Source organism: Engraulis encrasicolus, chromosome 23 (genome assembly GCF_034702125.1).
Source record: "Engraulis encrasicolus isolate BLACKSEA-1 chromosome 23, IST_EnEncr_1.0, whole genome shotgun sequence".
NCBI classification, from domain to species: domain Eukaryota; kingdom Metazoa; phylum Chordata; class Actinopteri; order Clupeiformes; family Engraulidae; genus Engraulis; species Engraulis encrasicolus.
This window is the reverse complement of record NC_085879.1, coordinates 9,823,858-9,845,941: the sequence shown is the minus strand read 5'-3', so window position 1 is coordinate 9,845,941 and position 22,084 is coordinate 9,823,858. Positions and strand designations below refer to the sequence as shown.

Below are 22,084 nucleotides of genomic sequence, written 5' to 3'. Positions count from 1 at the left end.
CACACCTGGAGGAATGCTGGTTAAGAATGTTAGGGCAAGTGACAAACATCGGGATAGTAGCCTTACTTTTTAGTCACTTCATTGGCAGTCCAGTTGCACTGAAGCTATTATGTATAGATCAATACATGGTGGTCATACAATAGATGCATACAATCAATACAATCAGTACATACATACAATAGATGGTCAGAGGAAGTCAAAAAGTCAACACACAAAATTATGTTTGTTTTATGCTTTATTCCATTGTAATAATGGCTTCAGAATCAGCAGACGTCATTCAAAATTAACTAATAAATTATTCTATAGGGAATGCCCACAATTATACAATACAAAATTATACACAAACACAAACATAACATTTAGTTGGTGACATACACTACAGTGTGAACGTGACAAAAGTCACATAAAGAGATATATACACTCATATTCTGTTGAATATACCAGATAACATGGAAAGACTTACAGGTTTCCAGTCATTATGAACTGAATCTGTAGTGCATCACATCACAGCTAAAACATATAACTTTTTACATGTAAAATGCATGTGTCCTGAAATGTTCACTTGTGAACAATGTACCACATTGGGCATTACATTTGTTTTGCTTTTTACTAGTGCATTGTAGTGAACGCGTGGTTTTTAAATGGCTCCACGGTCATTGCTAGCCTATTACCTGGGATTCAGCATAGGGTGTGTAGCAAATTATACTCAGCCCAAGGTAGCCAAAAGTTATCTAGTTCATTTTATTTTATTGGGTGCTGCTCAGTTTATCTTAAAATGTGCTTCCTGACCAGTGAGATCAACATTGTGCAGTAGCCTAATTAAAGTCTATAAACCTCCCTGGATGGCCTGTGGATGGATGTTCGGATGGTCCCTTGTCCTTCATGGGTCTGTCACTTTCACAAAGTGCACAGTACAGTAAGTGTACTAGTGAACACATACCCAACCCAGGAAAGCAGTACATAGGCTTTTACGAAAGAGGATGTTTTTGATGGTACTAAAGAATACATAGCGACCCCGGAAAACTACTCCACGAGTCATTTATGAGGAGTTCAGTATACAGTGCGGGTACTGAAAACATGGCAGAGAGCAGTAGTGCTTTCTCTGACACAGAGGAGTAGTACACAGTACAGAGGTGCGTCTTGCCACCAGACTAGGCAGGCAGCTGCTTTGGGGCCCAATAGGGAACAATAGCTCACACTTTAAACTAAAGCCGTCGTGATTCTTTCGAACAGTCATTCTTTTGAATTCTGCATGGGGCCCCAACTGACCTTAGCATCGGTCCTGTACATAGAGTTTTTGAAGAGCTCAGTACATGTACCGAATACATCCCAAGAAATGTACAGAGTCAATTATGAAGGAGTTCAGAATAAGGGTACTACTGAACACATACTGACCCAAGAGGAGTAGTACACAGAGTTTTACGAGGAGCTCAACAAGGGTACTGAGCACATCCCGAGCCCAGAGGAGTAGTACACCGAGTCCCCCATGTACGGCGCCGTCTCCTCCCTGCCGCTCATCAGGTAGCTGTTGTAGTGGTGGTGGTGGTGATGAGAGTTAGTGTTGGCCGTGGAATAGTAACCCTGGTATCCCATGGAGTGAGAGTCATATGGCTGGAAGTCCATGAGCTGAGAGATGGAGAAAGGGTAGTGGCTGAGGGGCTGCTCACTGCTGCTCCGCATGCACGACGGGTCCATGGGGTAGGACGATGGGGGAGGAGGAGGAGGAGGTAGGGTGGAGGACTGGTGGTGATGGGTCTGGTGAATGGTGGTGGTGGTGGGGGTTGAGAGAGGGTGTAGAGTGGGGGTGATGGTGGAGGATGGAGGTGAGAGGTGGTGGGTGACTGGGGCGTCGTGAGGCTGTGGAGGGAAGGACAGGCGCTGGATGGGGGGTGGAGGCGATGGGGACTTGGGGCGGAGGGCACAGGTAGTGGAGGTGGGCATAGGTGGGGTCAAGGCGGTGAATGTGGTGGTGGATGAGGGAGAAGAGGAGGATGAGATGGAGGACATGGAGGAAGAGGCGTCAGAGATGGAGGCTGGCCTCTTCACCTCCGCTGCCCTGCGATGCGGCCTCTTCTCCTCTCCTCCTCTCTTCCCTGTCTTGCCTGCCCGCTCCGCTTCTGCGTGTTTGGATTTGGAGGAGGAAGAGGAGGAGGAGGAGGAAGAAGGCGATGATGAGGATGAGGATGATGGGCTCTGCTGTCTCGCACACCGGAACCTCTTTTGCCGGCGCATGTAGCAGCCATTCTCGAACATGTTCCCAGAGTCCGGGTGGAGGGTCCAGTAGGAGCCCTTCCCTGGAGAGTCCTGCGAGCGGGCCACCCGGATGAAGCAGTCGTTGAAGGAGAGCGAGTGGCGTATGGAGTTCTGCCAGCGCTGCTGGTTCTGCCGGTAGTACGGGAAGAGCTGGCGGATCCACTGGTAGATGTCGTTGAGGGTGAGCTTCTTGGACGGAGCCTGCTCGATGGCCATGCAGATGAGGGAGATGTAGGAGTAGGGTGGCTTGGCGTGGTTCATGTTCCTCCGATAGGCTGAGGATGTTGTGTGGTCTACACCGGTGCCCATGATGTCCAGTCCGTAGGGGTCCCTGTCTGGGTAGCCCTGCTGTTGAGATGCTGGAGGTGGTGGACAAGCCAGGTGTCCAGTCACAGGGCTGGCCAGACGCTCTGAGATTTTCCCAGCCATGGGGTCCCCCCCAACTGGGCCACTGGACAGGTAATGGGTCTCCGGGAGGATGTAGCTCCCCAATCCAGATGGCAGGGTGGACCCTCCTGGATACATCTGCAAGGAAAGAAAAGCAACCATGTAACTTAAGTTTTTGTATTATTATTTCCAAATGACAAACATGTAGCTTTTTTGGAATTCAAAACCATAAAAACCCAAAAGACCAGGACAGAGACGTTTAGCCTACCTTGGTGAGAAATTCGAAATCAATCAAATTAACAGATGCAAGTCCCTCTCAGTGCGCGAGACTCCAGTGTTAATCGCTCAGTGGCCTACTTCAAAGCTTCTGAACCTTCCTCGCGACGTGAGCCTGCATTTTATGCAGGAGGGAATTCCATCACGCAGACTCTCTCACTCAACACCCAACACCTCCCTCCCGGCGTCGCTACCCCTGATTTCATTAGCGACCCCGGCAAGTAAAGCTTCTCTCCATGTAAATATATTCCGGCCACCCACCCAGCGATAACCCCATTGTTGTACTAGTCCGGCCATTCTTCCCTCGCTTGTTTTGTCTCTTTTTAAGTCACTCACCGTCCGCCTCTTTTCTGTACCATGAAAGCCATTTTGACAGAGGGGTCTTCGGGGGACACGACTGCTGCCCTACGCTGCTTTTCTCTGCGGAGGTAGTCATTGACAATCCCAGGCCTTTAGGCTACCATTTCATGTTCTTTTTGAACTCAGAAACGCCCCTCTGGTTATTTTGGGCGTTTGTAAGTCATACATATCCGTCAGAAGAAAAAAGGATCTTGGCACAATCATGGACTCAATCAATTAACTACCCCCTAGACCACACACAGACTCAGCACAACACGTAGACCTGCGCTGCTCAAAAAGTTTCACGATGAACGTGACAATTCCAAGCCCACCAGCTGAGCTGAATGTCCTATGCAGGTAGGACCCATATGAAAGTGAAAAAAAATTGATATCACTCATTTGCAATATGCCCATTATGTCAAACTCAGTCTTGACTTTTTTTAAACCCTCTAACTAACGTTCATTACCTCTGCATTATTGTTACCGTTTTCATAAGTAGGCTAGCATTATTATTATTATTATTATTATTATTATTATTATTATTATTATTATTATTATTATTATTATTATTATAAAAACTAGGCTACTCCAAACAAGGACTAGGATAATTAAAAAAACAACAAACAAAAAAACATCAGACATTATCATGCTGAAGTTCGTTTGGCTTTTTCTTCACTTGTGCTTTCCCGAAGCATTTAAGGTGTAATTCAAATCTGACCATCATTGTTACAATATTGAAGAAGAAGAAGAAGAAGAAGAAGAAGAAGAAGAAGAAGAAGAAGAAGAAGAAGAAGAAGAAGAAGAAGAAGAAGAAGAAGAAGAAGAAGAAGAAGAAGCGACGAAAGAGGGCAAAAAGGAATACATTTCATTGCGTAATTCTGTGCGTAATTGCAAAAACTTTAAGCCTAGTACATACCTCCTCTGGGTAATAGGTTGCCCACTCTTCTCCTTTCTCTCTCTTGACTCCACTCATATTTTGATGCCAACTCCAAGTAGAAGAAAAATCAAATCTTATACATCAACAAATCTTGTGAAATACACTGCTCTGTCTTTCCGATCTTATCGCTAGTCCTGAGAATTATGGAAGCAGTTTGCGCCAAATGAACGCCCAGTGAAGCTCCACAGGTTCATTTGAAGATCCAGGTTGCACGTCTTTAGAAACATCCCGCCCATTTTCTGTCGACCATCCCCTCTGTTATGAAATTAGAAAAGGTTGCTGATGAGTTTCTTGTGAAACCAACCTTTTTTAATTTGTATAAAGGCCTAATTATTACATCAAAATCAGTATTGATGCACAGATTACACATATATAGACTTGAGTTTTTCCATGCCTTCTTTATAATGATTAGGCATATTTTATCATTATAATCAGGCCTCTAAATAACTTTTTTCATCATCAGCCAAATTGGCTATATGTTAAGCTTACTAACTACTTAGCAAACACACACTCACTAATGGGTGAAAGGGGCTAGTAAGTTGGACTTCTCCAGCAGTCAAATTGACATTTTCACCAGTATTTGGCCAGTTAGCTGGTGTTAATTTAGAGCCCTGATTATAATTAACATTAGAAGCATAAAATAAAATCAAGGACCACCTTCCTGCCGAGATAACCTTAAATTGACAGTTAATTTCAGTCTTTCAGTCTTGACTTCATGGTATTTTCAAACAACCACGAATTAAACCATTCAAAAAATAAATAAGATATATTACAAGAAATTAAAAACAGAAAAGAAAACAAACAAAAACAAAAGACACATTTGAATTAATAGCTCACTTAATAATCGTGGCATATAGGCTACATTAACTCCAATTAAACTATACTTCCAGGTGCACCAGTCAAATGTTTTTTTTAATTATTATTATTGTGTGTGTGTGTGTGTGTGTGTGTGTGTGTGTGTGTGTGTGTGTGTGTGTGTGTGTGTGTGTCCATTTCTGCATTTCGGTGGTATTGTAAAGGAGAGCCATGACTCATTTTCTGGACACAATGAGACTGCTCCTTTTTTCTATCTGTCCACATCTCGGCCGTGCTCTCCCCCATTATTGAGGACAGCTGCTTGGCAGATTGGGGGTGTTGGGTGTCACTTTTATGGAGCAAAAGCAAACATTTACTTTGCTGGCCATTTAAAAGAGCCACCCTCGTCCCCGCCCACCACCAGACCCACTGCATGCAGATGCAGAGGCCTCATTCTCATCTCCTTCCCCAGGCAAGAGTTTCGCAATAGCTCCCAGGCTCGGCAAGCCAAAAATTACATATTGCGTAGTACACATAGAAAGAAAGCATGTTTTCATGCTCTCTCTCTCTCTCTCTCTCTCTCTCTCTCTCTCTCTCTCTCTGTTTGTGTGTGTGTGTGTGTGTGAGAGAGAGAGAGAGAGAGAGAGAGAGAGAGAGAGAGAGAGAGAGAGAGAGAGAGAGAGAGAGAGAGAGAGAGAGAGAACATGTGAAAATCTACTCTTGACTCGGTGGCCTACCGTAATAGTGAAAAAGAAAATGACTAAACTAGGCCTATATTGCAGCCTATCTGTGGTCCTATAATATTTATTTTCATGTCAAATTAATATGCCCATAATATTATAGCACATATTTGTTCCCATTAACACAATGGTAGCAATTGTAGGCTAAGCCATTTCTATTTTGTAGACTTTGTTTTGCCAAATGATTTCTAAATTATGTTTTGAATGTCTAAATGTGTTTCTTCATTCATTCATTCGTTCATATTTAATTATTCATTATTATTATTATTATTATTATTATTATTGGTAGTAGTAGTAGTAGTAGTAGTAGTAGTAGTAGTAAAAGAAGAAGAGGGGGAGAAGGGAAAAGTTTGCTTGGAACACCTCTGGTGCCCACAGAATTCACGCTGATGGCGTTATCTGCTTGCTGAGAAGGACTTCTTACCTTCTAGGTTACTTACACCAGACCTGTTAGTTGTCCAAACAAGGTGTCAGACACTCATTTCGACAGGAAACTATTTATTATGCAAATAGCCTAATCAATTATGTTTAACTTGCATCGATTTGGTTTCCTGAATAGCGTTGAGTGAATCAACTAAAACACGCACTTCTCATTTTGAGAGACGCGCATGGTTCATCAACTTGCAAGAAAGCTTCCACTCCACAAGATGGCACTATGCCGTAAGGTATTAAAAATTGGCGCGCCAAACTCACAGAAGGAATACGAAGAAAGTGGTACATCCAATCAGAAGAGTCGAATGGTTCTCACCCCGCCTCCTTCTCTTGCGTCCATCCATCATAAACAAACGTGCTGGTGCTTGACTGCTGAAAACATTTCAAGGTAGAAAAGTTTTTTGACAATGTTATTGCATGATGAAAGTGGGAATAAGCTTTAGCCTATTTGTCATTGGAGCGCGTCGGTTCCCGATAAACTGCGCCGAAATTGTTGGTTTGCATTCGTATGAAAATTAAAGTTAGCAAATAACTAGCCTTCGCCAGCAGCTTGATAGGCTTCTGCTGGCTGATAATCTCCACAGTCCAGGAGTTTAGTATCTGAGTGAGTCTGATGGTTGAAACTTACGTATAGTCTTACTTGTAATTCCCTCTAAATACAGGTTTGCCCGTACCTTCTTGGAGGAAGCATGTCTTCAAACAGCAGTGTGACAACAGTACAGCTGGGCTCCGTTAGCCAAGCAGAGAAGCTGCCAGTTCACTTGCTACCCTGCGAGATTGAGCACGACGGCCCAGCAGAAGTATCCAGCTATTTTACCGCTGCTATCAAGGACCGCAAACATGGTCAGTTCATATTCAATTAGAGCATTCCACTGACTGCTCATTATGAGGCTATGAGAGTATTATCAATACAATTCCCATGTTCACATGAGTCCCGTATATGATGTTATTTCCTATTAATTTCTGATTATTGCATGCTGCTATCTGTTCTGTATTGCAGAATTAACAGTATCCTTTAGGGGTCGAGGATTCAAAGGGCAGGAGGCGAACTGTCCCCAAGGCTACACAGGCCTTGTCCTGAAACAAGTGGAGAAACCAAGCTCGGATCAAGAGGTGATGAGCTTTTTGTCTTGGTCTTTCATGACTTCAATTTCTTGGACTGTGAATTGCCTTGATTGCTGTGTGTGACGTTTGTCTTGCATTTCAGTGCACAATCCACACATAAGGGCTTTAAATCACGTGAAAATCAAGTCAAGTCAGCTTTTATTGTCACTTTCTTCATATGTACAAGACGTACAAGGGAAATGAAATTACGTTTTCTCTCTATACCTTGCCAGGACAGACATATACAATACTGACATTTTACAGACTGACATAAAGTGTAAGACATGACAGATAACAGTGATGGACTGGTAACAATAATTGGTCAATAATAAATATAGTTCAAATAAACATTTAACTTTAACATTGAACATGTAAACAGAAGATAAGATGAAAAGAGTATAGACATTACAATAGAAATAATAACAGTGACAGCAGCAATAGTGTGTGTATGTTCCAGGATTGAGGTAGTGCAGGTAGGTGCAGTCCCTCGTACAGTGTGTGTGTGTGTGTGTGTGTGTGTGTGTGTGTGTGTGTGTGTGTGTGTGTGTGTGTGTGTGTGTGTGTGTGTGTGTGTTCTTGTGGGGTAGTGCAGGTCCAGTACAATAGGGGAATACAAAAAGTCAAAGCTGTGCTGTACTACACTGTATCGTCCAACATGGTCCATCGTAGTCCAATGGTCAAGTAGCAGCATTTAGCAGCATAGTTTGAGGTGCAAGTCTCATAGTGCAGCAGTACTTGGAAGTGGAGATCAGAGAGTGAAGGTAAGGTGCGGTGCAGTCACATGGAGCAGTTCCATAGGTTGTGTGTGTGTGTGTGTGTGTGTGTGTGTGTTTATGGTATGCGTTGTGTGTTTTGTGGTGTGTGTGTGTGTGTTTGAGAGAGAGAGAGGTATGTGTGTGTGTTTGTGTGTGAGAGAGAGAGAGAGAAAGAAAGAGAGATAGTCTTATGGCCCATGTACATCAGGCGCTACCTACGCGACCCAGGTAGCTGGGGTGGTTGAAGAAGTTTCGCCATGAATTCGTTTTATTCGCTCTGGACGCTGCACTGACATGTTTGATTCAGCTAATCACATAACGGCTCTGTCTTGACAGCCTGGGACATTCGTCGATATGAACGTTCCAATTGGTTTTCGCCGAACCGCGTCATAGCGAATTTGCTTAAGATTAGCTTGAGTTTAATCGTGAAAAATCGCTCTGGTAGCTTTATTCGCCTTCCCTCCATAGAGAAACAATGACTTCTGCCATGCAGGTCGCTTAGTTCGCCTTCGATGTACACAGGGCATTAGCTTCCTGTCTGCTTGGTGGCTGGAGCAGACCGTGTAGGGAGGGGGTGGAGGGAGTTCAGCATTCTGATGGCCTGGTGGATGAAGGTGTTCGCCAGCCGGGTGGTTCTGGACCGTAGGCTCCCGTACCTCTTTCCGGAGGGCAGGAGACGGATCAGGTTGTGTGCTGGGTGGGTCTCATCCCTCACAATTGTGAGGGCTTTGCGGGTGAGGCGGCTGGAGTAGATGTCTTGTAGGGAGGGGAGAGGTGCCTTGATGATCCTCCCAGCTGTGTTCACTATACGTTGCAAGGCTTTCCTGTTGTAGTCAGTGCAGCTTCCGCCCCATACACTGATACAGCTGGTGATGATGCTTTCAATGGTTCCTCTGTAGAAGGAGGTCATGATGGCTGGTGGGGCGCTGGCATGATTCAGTTTCCGCAGGAAGTAGAGGCGTTGTTGGGCTTTCTTGACCAGTGCTGCAGTGTTGGTGGTCCAGGAGAGGTCGTCGCTGATGTGCACTCCAAGGAATCTAGTGCTGCTCACCTTTTCCACAGCAGCACCATCGATGGTCAGTGACAGGAGTCGGCGGGGACCTTTCTAGAAGTTGACAACAATCTCCTTTGTCTTGCTGACAATCAGTAGGAGGTTGTTGTCGCTGCACCACTTGGCTATGTGGTCCACCTCTGTCCTGTAGTGTGTCTCGTCGCCGTTGGTGATGAGTCCCACCAGGGTTGTGTCGTCTGCAAACTTCACCAGGTGGTTGGTGCTGTGGGTTGTTTTGCAGTCGTGTGTGAGTAGGGTGAAGAGCAGAGGGCTTAGAGGGCATAGGGCTTTTGGAGCTTCTGTACTCAGCGTGATGGTGTCCGAGGTGTTGTTGCCGACATGCACTGCTTTCGGTCTCTGGCACAGGAAGTCCAGCAGCCAGTTACAGAAGATGGTGCTGAGGCCCAGATTGATATAAGTATATGATATAAATACTTGTATAGTGTTTTCATGTGATTCCATGCCATTCCATTCCAAGTGAAATGCAAGACAACCCTGTGTGGGAGAAGACATTTAGGTCTTTTATCTTGTCTTGTCTTATGTTACTTTGTGCTCTTATACAGGATGGTGTTGTAAAAGTGTCCTCCGTGTTCCATAACCTCACATACTGGAACCTGGAGACCCCGCCCACTTCTGATGACGGCGTTGTCATGGCGATGGGTTGGCCAGAGCTGGCAGAGGCTGTGAGTATTCCTCAATACATACAATATATGTCACAATAAGCGCTTTCCATATACTGTATACATACACATTCGCACACCAGCTCTGGAGGCTGCCGTGCGCCGCCAATTTCCCGGGGTTCACGTGGAAATGCACGCACGCACGCACGCACGCACACACACACACACACACACACACACACACACACACACACACACACACTGTATATGCAAGACAGTAATAATAGTCCTAAAAAGATGACTCCATAACACCCTTAATACTTACTAGACTCTGTAATATGTAGACTGTATTTATTATACTCTTTCATAACCTCATAATGCGCATCGTCAGTGGAATGCTGTAATGGTTATTAGAACTTAACTGCACTACAAAGCAGTGACTGCATTGTTGTTGAAAATGAGATGCAATGATTTTAATGACCGATCTATTAAAATATAAAGCTGAATTAAATGGTTGGTCTTTTTGCACAGTTTGGATCTTATTTCAGACCTCATTTACTGTGCATGTACTAGCTTTTTGCTTTGTAGGTCAGCATAGTACTACGCTACAACGACATAATACATGGCTAGTAAGAAGGGCTATGTCTTAACACATCAACAGCTTACTGTAACCTGACTCTTTGTGGTACTGTCTTTTCAGATACATGGTCCAGTAGAAGACTGAGGTGGCTGAATATGGTGATGTGCACATAATCAAGTTTCAAGACGTATTCTGTTTTAGAATGGGGCTGAGCGGTGTAGTTGCCTTCTTAAAACGGCTGCTGTTAATGAGATCTTCTGCATTTGTGTATTTTTTTATGTCAGATTTGGTGTCTAGTATTTTATATTTAATACAAAATGTTTCATTAAACTCTCCCGTTTCTTACCTGATTTGTACAGTTTAATTTTGTTGGGGCAAAATGAGTCTGAGCAATTCAGTTATTCATTGCTTTTATTTACAATGGCATAAACAAATGTCACCAGTTTTATCACATTATACTACAAAAGTATTAAATAATGATAACAACAACAACAAATTAAGACAATGACAGGTGTAATAGACATAAGACACTTCACGTTGTGGTCATTTTAACACCCATCAAAATGTAAATGGATTCTTTTTTGTGGTAGGCACACATGACAAAGGACTATCATTCACCCAAAATGTCTAAACAGTAAAACGCCTTACATAAGCAGATGTTCATATTTCCTAAAATTCTCTTGAATTTAAAATCCTGCGGTTACACTTTATTTTAATGGTTCACTATTACAGTGGATCTACCACATTAGGTAAAGTGTAATAACCAGGGTAATGATATTTGACACCATGGAATACCAGTGTAACACCATGTACCAAGTTTGTACATACATCCAGAGTTGGGGTTGGTACATGGTATTACACTGGTATTACATGGTATTAAATAGTTACATACACTGGTCATTGCACTGTACCTAATGTCGTAGATTCACTGTAATAGTTCACCATTAAAATTAAGTGTTGCCAATCCTGCTTTCTCAATTCATTACATTACATTACACTTAGTTGACAATTTTATCCAGAGACTTAGTTATTTACGGGGTATTGATTACAGTCCCTGTAGCAGTATGGGGGTAGGTACTTTGCTCAAGGGTACCAGTCATGGAGTCTGGTAGGGAGTGGAAGGATAAGATTTAAACCTACAGTACAATTCCCAGATTGAATGAGCAAATTCTTAACTACAAGGCCACACCTGCCCACAGTTCCCAAAAATGGACCTGAATTTGTGTCATTCTCTGTAAGTTTAAAAGATTTGAAATATTCTGCAACTTCAGATCAGGGGGATATTCCAAGAACCTGTCTCAGGCAATCAGGCAAGTTAACCTTGGGTTAGGTTGTAGAAAATCATCCAATTAGTGTCTGGAGTCCTCGTTTTATTAACTGAATTGAATGACACCAGTGGGCTATCTATTGCAATGCTTACCACTTTCTGTAGGTTAATTTAGGCAGGTTCATCACTTAACCATGTTCTTGAAATACCCCCAGTTCTGACGGATTAGTTCTCACACTGTAACTGAAATACAAAGCCACAAAACACAACATGCATAACAAACAAATGTTTCAGTTTCAGTTCTGCTTCATTGTTCTGCTTTTTTGCTGGAACTGGAAATTGAGAATTGTGAATGCAATTAAAAACATACTAATTTAGCACTGATAACGTTAAGACCTCTGTGTGATAGAATTGAGTGTACCTTGACACACACATGTAAACATCAATAGACACGTCCCATTGATGTCAAATAGACAACTACCAGTGACGTGTAATCTTGATCCAGAACCTTCAATGCAGAGAGATCTACAACAAGAGGACCCTTTAAAAGTTGATAAACCACTGTTCACATTATTTTGAGGGGGTTGAAAGAAATGTGTCATTTTTAAAAACAGAAATGTTTTAAGGGTGAAACATTCTGGTGTGATTAATTACAAACATGTCCCTTTACTTTACTACCTTTTGTAGTTTTTCTCCCCCACCAAATGAGAATAGCTGTTAGCAGATGAATTTCTTGGATTTTGAAGTTACAGTATTTTGTATTTCATCCGAGCTATATCTCTGCCTTACTGGCACTGGGTCGAGTGACTTACAACAAAACTCTTCAGGAATTAAAAATATCACATCACTTCACATCATTTTCACTACAGACACAGCCCGCCTCCTCCACCCATATGCCCATCACTGATAGCTGTGCAATCGTTTGAATTTCAGTCATGGACTTGAAATAGCTGATTATGTTGTACCAGTGTCCTTAAGCTGGCTCGTGATTGCACGGGCTGTGAGAATCTGTGCAGCTTGCATGCTCTCTGCAAAATTACAATGCATACTACTTAGAACTTTCTAACCAGAATGCACAGTGATTCTGTAGTGCACATGTGCTCTGCATAGATTTGCACAGCATGCAGGACCTAAAACAGGACCATTTTGAAATTATCAAAAATCTCAGGGTCCAGAATGCAAAGTATTCATTCATCCAGGAATTCAAATCAGCTAGTCAACTATAACAAATTAAATAAAAAGTCCTCCTATATCGGAGGCGGTGGCGGCGGCTGAGACGTGTCGTCTCCTTCCAGCCGGTGCCGCTTGGCCGGCAGGTCCTGGTCGTGGGCCTTGCGGATGTGCCGGTACAGGTCCCCCGACTGCGTGTAGCTGCGGTAGCAGTAGCGGCACTCGTAGGGCCGCTCGCGCGTGTGCACGATGGCGTGGCGCCGCAGCGTGTACGCGCAGGAGAAGGTCTTGCCGCACGTGCCGCAGGTGGGCACGTCCTCCACGTAGTTCACCAGCGAGTCTTGGAAGTCCTCAAAGAACACCCCTGCGCCCGTGCCGCCTCCGCCTGGCTGGTCCGACGGGTGGTGCGATCCGGCGTGGTGCTGGTGCTGGTGCTGGTGGTGGAAGAGGGAGCCGGGGAAGCTGGCAACAGGGTCCGAGGAGGAGGCGGCGTGTCCCTGCAGCGGAGACACGGGAAAGGACAGAGGCTCCTGGTGCTCGGACAGGTGCGACAGGCCGTGATTGGAGACCATGAAGTGTGCCCCGGCCAGGTCCTCCACGTCTGCGTTGCTGTCGTCAAAGTGCACAACCTCCCTGCTGATCTCCAGGGCTGCTGTTGCGGCAGCTCCCCTCCTCTCCCCCCGTCTGCCCTCCTCCACCAGGCCTCTTCCTCGTCCTTCTCCCCCCTCCTCCGCCTCTGCCTCCTCCAGCTCCTCGTCTGAAATCACAATCGCTTCCACCTTCACCTTCACCTCGTCGTCCTCCTCTACTCTCTGCCTCTCCTCAGACGGAAGACGGATGCCCACTCTCCCAGAGCCCTGCCTCAGCCCTGCCTCAAGTCCAGCCTGCTGCCCACGGTTCCCCCCAGCAACTGTGCCTGGGCTCTGGGTTGCATTGTGGTGATGGGGGTGGGGCCCAGACATCCGTTGCGACACCTGACTTAAGGCGCGCATTGACTCCAAACTGTTTTCCGAGTGTCTGCTGTCTCGCCTGGGGCTGCTGAGTCTTTCACCATGATGGTTCGCATCTGAGGCTACAACGACCACCGCAGGCCCACTGCTGGGTTGGTTCTCTGCGTTGCTGAGTTGCTGGTGTGATGACTGCAGTGCTAGTGATGAGGACGCCAAGCTGCTGCTGCTGTTGTTGCTTCCGCAGTACATCTCTGTGGTGCTGCAGGGACTGGAGAGGGCAGAGTCGTGATGACTGGCTGTCTCTGCTGCCTGGGCCTTCCTTCTGCCTGAGCCTGAACCTGGGCTGGAAAACAAGTCTCCTGGTCCGGGGAACCCAGAGTCCATGCCTGGCTGGGTGGTGTCGGCTAAATCCGGACTCCCAGCTCCACTGCTGCCGTCGTCTCGAATGCTGCGAACCTCGGACATTGTGGTCCGAACGTTTACCTTCACAGAGGGAAACTGGCCGCGCTGGTGGAATGGTGACCTCACCGATGACGACGATGATGATGATGATGACTGGCCAGGCATGCTCACCGCTACCACCTTTATGCCCGCGGATCCCCCAAGCCCCTCATCGCCACGCACCCCAACACCTCCAGTGCTGCCCACACCACTCCCCATACTGCCACCTCTGGAGGTCCTGCTGGAGGAAAGCGTCCTGTCCCTCTCCCTGTCCCTGTGGCCACCGGAGACCGAGGCCACCTCAACCTCCTCCACGTCCGCGGTCCCCTCCTCAGCCCTGGTGCTGTCGGCCTCCGCCAGGCCGCGACCCTGCAGCCTCTTCTTGCACACCTGCACCACGTCGTTCATGTGCAGGAAGCTGGCGGCCGCCAGCACGTCCTCAGGGGGCGGCTGGACACCTCCCACCAGCCTCAGCACCCCCTCGTACATAAAGTCCAGTAGCAGCCCGAAGGCGGCCGGGGTGACGATCTGCCCATTGATGGTGACGGTCGTCGTTGAGGAGGGTGACAATGCGTCCCTGTGTGGGCCAGGGCCGTTGCCACCGCCGCTGTTCCCGAGCGGGTGTTCGGAGTAGAACATGTGGAAGAACGGCGAGCAGGAGGCTAGGACAGCACGATGGGCCTGGAAGCGCGAGGAACCCACCTGGACGAGGCAGTCGCACAGGAAGCCTTGCTGCTGCTGGGAGCGCAGGCTGGCCAAGAGCTGCTGGCTGTGCCCCGGGAACTCCATCTGAGAGAGAGAGAGAGAGAGAAAGAGAAAGAATGATTATCATAATCGGTGTACGCAGTGATGAGAAACTTGTAATGAATGGCAAGAATAAATGGTAGGCTACTATTTTTTCCCCTGTGTGAGAGCAGTTGACACCTTGCATACCTTTATGTAAGAGCTGACCGGCTCTGCTAGACTGGCACTGACACAGGCATCCAAAGACAGCACAAGGGGGTTTCACACGGCCAAAGAGATGTCAGGCTGTGGCAGTAATGTCCAGAGACATTGACAGAAAGCAACTCCTTCCTCCATGAAAGATGAATGCTACACGTAAGCTGTCAAAACATATGGTGTCAGTTTAAGTCACTTTTATGTTGTTATTATTATATTGAGAGTCCTGTATTTACGTCTGTCCTGGGGGAGCCATACAAATTGTGGTCGATAAACGGCGTGTGCTCTACGATATTTTATTCAACACAGTTGGACTGCTACAACGCCTCTGTAACCCTCGATTACTAGCTAGCAAATATGCTTTGTTTACTGGACAGATGTTTTGTTTTGAATGACTCTCACGCGACCGAAACGTATAGCACATATCCAATGTGAACTAATAGATGTCCTTTATTAAATGCAAGGTACTGAAAGTCTAAATGCATATTAAACGACGGCATTATGTTTATTCTCACCTCTTATTGAAAATGTTGTGCTGACATGTTGCTTCTTCGTCAAGTGTAGCATTGTATTGCCACGTGTAGCGCCATCTACTGGTTGGATGACCAAGGCACATGTGTACGTCTGTGTTTACATTCCGGTAGTGACAGGGATAGAGCGGCTCTATGGTTCCGCGGTGCAAACACAAGTGACCTGTCAGAACGGGCAGATCAACTTACCTGAAGCAGTGGGAGTTTTTCTTTTACTTTTTGTATTAAACGTTCTTTCTGCCGTCTACATTTTGGTCATAAACTATGATGTCATTATATTTTGGAGTTCAGCTACACGCCTTTTCAAGTAATGTATGACGATAGCCAAATGCGATCATTGAAATCAGCCTTAGCAGCAAGATAGCATTCGCAGACTTTTGACTCCTTTTTACTTCGTGATGGACAGACAGGCCCGAGGAAGAGGACGAAGGGGTGGTCGAGGGGGTCGAGGTGGCCATGGCAGAGAAGTAAGTGGCTACACCACAACACGAGTGTAAATATAGCACCTCTAAATAAGGAAAATGTTTACGCTTGCTTCTTTCAAAAAACATAACATTTCTATCGTCTACTACAGGGCACGCCAGATGTGCGACTTTCGAAATCTCTGTCCTACGTCCTACGGCACGGGGCAATGAAAATGGGGCTTCAAATCAGCTCAGGTAGGCTCTGTCTGTAGGTCTATCAGTTTTAGCACAACTCGTCTCAGAGGGCGTTGGCCTGAGTCTAAAATAGAATTGACATGGACCATCGCACAGGGCTTTCCAATGTTCCCCTTTTATGCATTTTGTTATGAATGTAAGAAACTCTAGAGTAGGACTACAGATCTATGGCTTGGCCGATGCGTGTCTGAGTCATGCTGCAAAATTGCATTCGAGTCAAACACAAACACACACGTAGGCTATGTACAGTTGAGGACGATATTATTAGCCCCCCTCCTGAAATTAGACATATCTCTTCATTGATCATTGAGAATGATCATTATTAATAAATGTATGTTATTCTGGAAACAAATACACCATGGAGATAGTATCCAATAAGTTAAATTTGGACTTTTACATTTTCACAATGAGTTTAAACAAAAAAGTGTAAAAATGGCAAGGACAAAATTATTAGCCCCCTTATCATTAATAGTCAATACAGTGCCATTTATGAACAAAAATTGACACCAGGCACTTTGATTAGTTGTTAACTATGTTGGCACATGTCCTACCAGGGATACCAGGCCCATTTTTTCATTGCAAATAGATAAGCTGGTCCAAATTGCATGGATGTTGAGGATGGACATTCATTTTCAGCACTCTTCAAATACTATCTAAAGGATTGAGGTCTGAACCACTCCATGACCATGGTTTTAGTATCCTTGAAGAACATTTGAACTATTTCGGATGCAAGTTTTGGGTTATTATCTTATTGAAAGATCCAGTGAAGATCTTAACTCCCTCTATGAGCATACTTTTGCAAGGTCACTTTCCACATTCTATCATAATTTTCAGTTTTAATGGTGCCGTACACCCAAACAAGGTTTCCTGTGGCTGAGGCTGCCACAGAATGATGCATCCACCACCATGTTTAATTGTGGAAACCATCTTATAACGATTCAAGGCCTATCCCTTTCTTCACCTGACAGAAGCAGAATTCATGCATCAAAGCAGGTGCAATTGAATATCATCAGATGAAAGCAGAGACGTTCAAAACTCATTTTTGACTTTCAAATGTTCACAGGCAAAGCTCAATAACACTCTGATATGCACTGCCTTTAGTAAAGGGGTTCTTCTGTGATGATGGCCCCAAAGCCCAATATGATGACAAGCCCTAACAACTGTCTCTCTTGGGGGGGAAAAAACCTCCAGGTGAGGCCAGGTCAATAACAATCATCTAGGCAGGTGTCCAATAACTCTTTGGTCTAATGAGGCTAAGCAGTTTCCACAGTTACACATAGTGGAAGGGCATCAAGTTTAGTCTGTTATTCAGCCTCAGACACAGGGAGTCTGGGTCTGAATCTGCATTGCTGGGTCTTCCAACAACATTGTAACCCAAAGCATACCTTTAGATTAGTTCAGAGGTTCTTCAAGGACACTAAAACCATGATATTGGAATCACCCGCTCATAGTCCAGTCCTCAATCCCACTGAGAGTCTGTGGTCAATGTCTATGCTCAGCATCCATGCGATTTGGACCAGCTAGAACACTTTGCAGTGAAGAAATGGGCCAAAATCCGTAGTGGGGCACGAGTCAACCTAGGTAGCAACTTATCAGAGCCTGTTGTCAGTTTTGGTTCATAAATGGCGCCATATTGGCTATTAATGATCAGGGGGCTAATAATTTTGTCCTTGTCATTTTTGCCCTTTTTTGTTTAAACTCATCATAACAATAGAAAAATCCAAATTCAACTCATTGAACATTATCTCCATCAGTGTATTTGTTTCCAGAATAACAGAAACTGTGAATAATGGTAATTCTTACTGAGAAATCAAGAGAAATGTCTAATTTCAGGAGGGGGGCTAATAATATCGTCCTCAACTGTATGTAAGCAGTGGGGGTGGATCAGGGGTTCCCAAACCTTACCTTGTCAAAGCCCCCCATAGCCTATAGATGCAAGCCAAAGCCCCCATGACATGGGTCGTGCGTAGCCTACCACACAATTTTTTTCAGTGCATAAGTCGACAAGTGCACCCCTAAATGTAACTACAAAAGGAAATGTAATAAATTCTGTGTTGACTATGGCAAAAATTAGGCCATCTTGTTCCACAGTACTTCCTTTCAACCTGCCGGGGTCCCCTAGCACCCAATTGAGTCATCCTAGGGGTCGGCGGTGTGTGTGTGTGTGTGTGTGTGAGAGTGTGGACAACCATTGGACTAAATGCCATGAGATTGAATGGAGCGCTGCCATAATAAAGGTTCAGGGTAGACCAAAACCATTAAGCATCATTTATGGACATTTTCTTCAATACCAAGGTTCTGTGGCATCACCAAACGCACCTCCAGAATGATGAACAGCTTCTCTCCTGAAATTCATTATGGTGAAATGAACTATTTTATTTCATCTTTCCTCCTAGATGGTTTTCTATATGTGGATGACCTCCTAGCCCATCCTCAGTTCGGCTCCTTCTCAGTGGCGGATGTGGAGAGGGTGGTGGCCAGCAATGACAAGCAGAGGTTCAAGCTCCGCAACCACCCAGAGGACGGCCGCCTGCAGATACGAGCCAATCAGGGACACTCTTTACAAGTGAGTGTGGAGTGGGCTATGCATGATTTAAGATGTGAAAGACCCGGGGGGTTTTGCCATTGTAGCACACAACAGACCACAGCACACAGTGTGCACTACGAAATCCACTTTCTGCATGGGTATCCAGATGAACTTTGACATGAGCATTTCGTCTTTTTAAAGTGTTTTGTAGTTTCCTCCTTGAATAGGGCTGGGCCATGTTAATACATGGGTTAGTGTGGGAAGACGAGGGAGAGCACTGCTTAATACTCCCCACAACCCAGTTACCCACCAATTGAACAAAGGTAAACACATAGTGAATTGACAATATAGTACACTTCGACGTTGATGTGTGTGTTGCAGGTGGCAGATCTGGAGCTGAGAGCGCTGCGTCCTGATGCTCCAGACTGCCCCCCAGAGGGCATCCATGGCTCCTACATGAAGCACTGGCCCTCCATCCGCACCCAGGGCCTCAACAGGATGGGAAGGACACACATCCACCTGGCACCCGGGCTGCCAGGAGAGGGAGGGGTCATCAGCGGTATGATGACATGATGCGGGCACACACACACACACACACACACACACACACACACACACACACACACACACCTTCATATCTTTGTGGGACCCCTCCCATTGACTTCAATTCATATCAACCCTAAACATATTAACCCTTGATGACCATTAAGATTATTTTACTACCTTTGTGGGGATATCTGTCTACCACAATGGTTGTTAGGAGTACACACACACACACACACACACACACACACACACACACACACACACACACACACACACACACACACACACACACACACACACACACACACACACACACACACACACACAGGGATGAAATTAACTTGCAAAATGTGAGCTCTCAATAGACACTAAAAAATAAACGAGGCCTTTCACCAGCTATTTAAATAGGACAATCATAGCTGTTTCCGACATTTATTAGAAACTTTTATATTTCACAATGACAGGCTGTTTTATCAACATTTCGCAAGTGGCTGGTGTTCGACATTCACCAGTTGCACAGGCAAGCAGACATATTCATGCTGAACAATGTGTGATTGTTAATCAAACTGATAAACTGACAGGACACACAAGGGCTTGGAGTACCCAGGAGACTGTGCAGACAATGTTACTCAGGTGCTCATCCTTACCGGGTGAAATCAAAATCCAAAGAGAGAGGGAAGAGCAGAGGCACTCTGATATTTGAGAACATTTTATTTTCAAAAAGCTTTTCCTTCATGATGCCCCGATGTGGCCCATGTGTTTTTAAACAGATTTGCCATGTTATATTAAAAGCTTGTAGCCCCTTAAAGGACCACTTCAGTCAATTTCAATATGCTGTTGTATTGCTCACGCTACCCTTGACTTGTCAGTACCCGGTGATGCCACATTTTTCGTCTCAGCCCTTTCCGAGATATGAGCTATTCTAATGGGGGCAGCATTTGTTTACATTTAAAAAAAAATTACGTAGGCCTACTCCAAATATTTTCCCAAAAGGTACCGCTATTTGCTAGTTGTCTGCTGATGTTGTATAACCTTTTGGATGTTTTTGGGAATAAATAAAAAGGTTTTTTTGAAATGTAAACAAAGCGCTGCCCCCATTACAATGACCAGGATCTCGGAAAAGGATGATGAAGAAGAAAAAAAAAACTCATGTACTGACAAGTCCAGGGGAGTGTGAGCATTATAACTGCATGTTGAAATTGACTGAAGTTATCCTTTAATGCACGTCGTACCATCTGAGGCAAGCCGTAGTCATTGAAAGGTTGTACTACTCCACTATGACATAACACAGGGCCTTTAGTAATGCACTTCAACTCGGTCATTGCCATTCTGGTAACAACACATTTATAACTCTGTGTTTTAACAGGTTAAAACATTTTTTTTCTCAAATCCTAGAGTGCCTCTGCTCTTTCCTCCCTTTTTGGTAAACAGATAATTTGGGGATTTTTGGAATCTTAACGATCCAAGTTTCTACTTATGTAATTAATTTAGTCAGTGATGAAGGACTAATTCATCCTCTGGTGAAATATTCTAACCGCACTTTCCCCTGATTTTTTTCTGCCAGGGATGAGGAAAAACTGTGACATGGCCATATACATCAATGTCCCTAAAGCCCTATCAGGTATGATTTTTAAAATATATCATAATAGTAATTAAAAATACAGTCAGACAAAAGTAACTCCTACCAGTTATAATTCATTCAGCGCCATCTCAACATCTTTTTTCCAAAAGCTGGTATCCCATTCTTCTGGTCGGAAAATGGAGTGCTACTGACACCTGGTGACTCGGAGGGGAAGCTTGCTCCATGTTACTTCAGTAGAGCTGTACAGCTCAGGCCCTCTCGTAAGTCACTGTCACTCTGCCACTATCCTTACTGTCACATCGACACATATTGTCACATTGTAGACAGACCTGGCAAAGATGCCTTTGACAGTTGGTTGTCAAGGGATATATGAAATGCCTCTATATATACACTACTAGGAGCAAAGCAACAACCTATCACACCTCGGCTATGCTTTGTAAAAAATAACAGCCTTGAGTAGGAGAATTCAATATAATGGGCATTGTGTTCAAGACCATTTTTAAAGTATTACACTATGGGGTCGACAGAAAAAGACCATTCCTTGCTAGTTAGGTCATTTTGAACATGATTCTTTTTTCTGTGCATTATCTTCACAGAGTGTGAGTTGGAACTGGAGTAGCTGAATCGTAACCGTGGAGACAAAGCTACAATACTGCAGCCTATTGCACTGGGCCGCGGTTAGAGGTGTTCACCATTACCATGGCAACTGTTGCGTTAAAAAAAAAACTGACAGAAGCCACCGACACATTTTCAACATCCTGGGCGCTGTTTACAAATTGCAGGTGCTACCTGTCAGTACATCTCAGCAAGACAACAGAGAGGCACTGTGAACTTGGGTGTTGCATGGTTTGCACACACACTATAGTACTATCATAACTTGAAGCAAGCAAGTAGCAAAGTCTGTATTGCTATTATGCAAGCGCTCAGCACTATCTAACCGGAGGCAGATGCTAACTGTCATTTTGGGTAACTGAAAGTCTAAGAATGCACTCGACAGATAGGCCCCCCACGCGTGTGCAAAATAAGACTGGAACAACCACCAGCCAAACGGAGTGTCTGTGCACATGAAGCCAGTGGTTTCATGACATGTCAGTCAAGCTGCATTTTCATGACTCCAATATGCTGTTTGTCGTCTGGCTCTCGTGCTAACTCTGTAAATAACAACCAATATTTATTATTAAAAAGTAACGAAAAAAAGTCGGTG

At 44.9% G+C, this 22,084-nt stretch overlaps 4 protein-coding genes across 4 annotated transcripts; 2 read left to right on the top strand and 2 right to left on the bottom strand.

Annotated features, from left to right (window-relative positions):
• Window positions 1-1,419: 1,419 nt before the first annotated feature.
• foxa (forkhead box A sequence) lies at window positions 1,420-2,778 on the bottom strand. The gene has a single exon (XM_063189335.1). It carries the CDS (start codon window positions 2,776-2,778, stop codon window positions 1,420-1,422), a length of 1,359 nt encoding a protein of 452 aa, XP_063045405.1.
• Window positions 2,779-6,427: 3,649 nt separating this feature from the next.
• Window positions 6,428-10,614, top strand: rnaseh2c (ribonuclease H2, subunit C). The gene is made up of 5 exons (XM_063190757.1): window positions 6,428-6,547; window positions 6,822-7,002; window positions 7,160-7,272; window positions 9,633-9,752; window positions 10,390-10,614. Exons 2-5 carry the CDS (start codon window positions 6,849-6,851, stop codon window positions 10,411-10,413), a joined length of 411 nt encoding a protein of 136 aa, XP_063046827.1. The 5' UTR covers window positions 6,428-6,547; window positions 6,822-6,848; the 3' UTR covers window positions 10,414-10,614.
• A 1,597-nt stretch (window positions 10,615-12,211) lies between these two features.
• Window positions 12,212-15,615, bottom strand: zbtb3 (zinc finger and BTB domain containing 3). The gene is made up of 3 exons (XM_063190755.1): window positions 15,552-15,615; window positions 15,031-15,200; window positions 12,212-14,886 (listed from the first exon to the last, which is right to left on the bottom strand). Exon 3 carries the CDS (start codon window positions 14,884-14,886, stop codon window positions 12,784-12,786), a length of 2,103 nt encoding a protein of 700 aa, XP_063046825.1. The 5' UTR covers window positions 15,031-15,200; window positions 15,552-15,615; the 3' UTR covers window positions 12,212-12,783.
• Window positions 15,616-15,689: 74 nt separating this feature from the next.
• Window positions 15,690-22,068, top strand: trpt1 (tRNA phosphotransferase 1). Its single transcript, XM_063190670.1, has 7 exons — window positions 15,690-16,033; window positions 16,141-16,225; window positions 18,622-18,791; window positions 19,134-19,311; window positions 20,863-20,919; window positions 21,030-21,140; window positions 21,477-22,068. The coding sequence occupies exons 1-7, from the start codon at window positions 15,965-15,967 to the stop codon at window positions 21,497-21,499; spliced, it is 693 nt and encodes a 230-aa protein (XP_063046740.1). The 5' UTR covers window positions 15,690-15,964; the 3' UTR covers window positions 21,500-22,068.
• The last annotated feature ends 16 nt before the right edge of the window (window positions 22,069-22,084 follow it).